Source organism: Mandrillus leucophaeus, unplaced genomic scaffold (assembly GCF_000951045.1).
Source record: "Mandrillus leucophaeus isolate KB7577 unplaced genomic scaffold, Mleu.le_1.0 Scaffold947, whole genome shotgun sequence".
Lineage (NCBI taxonomy): Eukaryota > Metazoa > Chordata > Mammalia > Primates > Cercopithecidae > Mandrillus > Mandrillus leucophaeus.
Window position 1 is genome coordinate 38,407 of NW_012110330.1, and position 2,299 is coordinate 40,705.

The window sequence follows — 2,299 nt, forward strand, 5'->3', positions numbered from 1 at the left end:
GTCTGAAGTCGGAAGACATGAATTTGAGTTCCAGTTTCATCACTGCCTGTATGGCTTTGCACAAGTCAGTTAAGCTTTCTGAGCCTCCAGTTCCTCATCTCCAAAATAATCAAATCCACTGTAAGGACCTCTGAAAAACTTAATAATATCCTGTCTTTGTGAAATAACTGGCTCCTTATGTTTGCCAACAAAGTGTCTTTAGCCCTTCCATAGGCAGTGCTATTTGGTCCCAGGAGCTTCCTGACCCACATGTGAAGCCTGAGGGAGACTCTGAAGCTTTAGGGGACCTCAACACCACCTCCTATCCCAAGAGATGTGGTCAGAAATAGACCACATGACTGAAAAGGTTCACCCAGAACTCCAAAGACTGTCAAGAATGAGTGATCCCTCAGGAAAGCAGATGCTTCAAACACCTGCCTATCTGGGGACACAGTGTGCACTGGGGAGGGCGAGGTCCTGGGAGAGCAGTTCCAGAGTCCTTCTGCCATTGACTGTGCCTTCCTATGTTAACAGCAGAGTCTGCGGGGAACATAGAGTATATTTCAGTCTCTCCAGTGAACAACACTGTGTATGCTTCAGTCACTCATTCAAACAGGGTGAGTCCTTTCAGCTTTATACGCCATTGTGTTGTCAGTTTTACAGCCATTGTTCACAAACTTGTCACCATAACCATCTGACTGATCAAATGACCATTGAGGGGAGGAGAAGACAGCCACAGCAACAGGGGCAGCAAAGTTATGTGCTAGACCACTCTGGTGTCTGCCATTCTCACCCTTAAGGACATGTTTATTCACACCCTGCTTTACACCGTTCTCCAACTGCTTGATACATCAGTAAGTCTTGTCCCTTCAGCTTAATCACAAGCTGACTGAAAGTACAAATTATGTCTTCCTCTCTCTTGCCCTGTATCCTAGCCTAATGATCAGTAAATATTTGCTGAATGGGTCAGAGTTCCACTAAGTTTGAAAGTTTCCTGTGGACATAGTTCCATAGCAGGGGACTGACTTCTCACTGTGGATGAAGGGGTCTTAGGGGAGCTCAGAAATAGTCTCTCAAGAGGGGAAGGGGGCACAGTAGAGGCCACTAAACCATGAGCAATGTTTCACTCCTCCCCTCTCATCTACAACATAACAGGATGGCCTTGGTCAAGCATCAGCAACTCATCTGTCATGCATCCGCAGCTCCCCACCACCCCTAAATAAAGGACCTGCAGGTGGCACGTCTCTAAATAATACTATACATTTTGAGAGGCCAGTTTTCATGTCTTCTGAAAAATAAGCCAGGAAAGCTTAGTATTTTCCAAATGATGTAAGCAATGATCTATCTAGAAATCTTGGATTCCCTTCACCTATATTTGCAAAGTATGCTCCTTGATGACAGGGAGCAAGAAGGGGTACTCTCACTTGCTCAGGCATTTCTATTGCCTTCGCAAATTCCTCTTGAAGACAAGTTAACTCACACTCTGACAAATCAAAACACTAATTTCCCACAAATGTGTTAGCTTTCTGTTTAGCAAAAAGAAAAAAAAATGTGCTTTGGAGAGTGCAGTGGCACAATCACAGTTCACTGCATCCTTAACCTCCTCAGGCTCAGGTGATCCTTTTTCCTCGGCCTCCTAAGTAGCTGAGACTACAGGTGCGCACCATCACATCAGGACAAATTTTCTACTTTTTGTAGAGACAGGGTTTCGCCACGTTGCCCAGGCTAGTCTCAAACTTCTGCACTCAAGTAATCTGCCTGCCTCATCCTCCCGAAGTGTTGGGATTACAGGCATGAACCATTGTGCCCAGTCGAGGTCTTGATAATTCTCTAAATACTTCTTTAATTTAAAGTGTCAAAATCTTTGAGTAGGTTCTTTGAGGGGCGTAGGGACTTCTGCTATTATTTCTGTAACGTGCATTCCACACAGAGCCATTCTTAAGGCCAAGTGTTCCTATTCTACCCATTCCCCATGCTTGAGGAGACCCCAATGACAGGATGACCAGGCAGTTAGAATTATAGCAAAAGATGGAGCAGGCAAAATGGGCAGTTTCAGTCATAGCTAGTAAAAATTTGAGACAAAACATATAATATAACTATCTCGTATATAAGTTCTTTCTTAAAAAATGGAGGAAGGAAAGTAGAGGTGGACAAAGGACAAGAATACTTCCTTCCCTTCATACAGCAAGGCTGTCTTTCTCTGGCTCTTGAGCCCACTGGTTTGCTGCCGTGTTGCTCTTCTGTTTGGGGCTCAGGAAATGCCACTAAACCCTCACAGGTTTGTTAGCTAGTGATGCTTGGTCTTCCACTAAACATTCCC

The 2,299-nt window shown here is 44.6% G+C and overlaps 1 protein-coding gene across 7 annotated transcripts in view; it reads left to right on the forward strand.

Moving 5' to 3' along the window:
- The window catches only part of SLAMF6 (SLAM family member 6), a 42,360-nt gene that overhangs the window by 37,378 nt on the left and 2,683 nt on the right, over positions 1 to 2,299 (forward strand). For 2 of the 7 annotated variants that reach the window (XM_011970367.1, XM_011970372.1), the window contains one exon: positions 514 to 596. The exons of 3 other annotated variants lie outside the window; for them this stretch is intronic. In XM_011970367.1, coding sequence (XP_011825757.1) covers positions 514 to 596 — 83 coding nt within the window. The remainder of the gene's footprint in view (positions 1 to 513; positions 597 to 2,299) is intronic. 2 more of the 7 variants (XM_011970369.1, XM_011970371.1) reach the window with 1 other exon arrangement.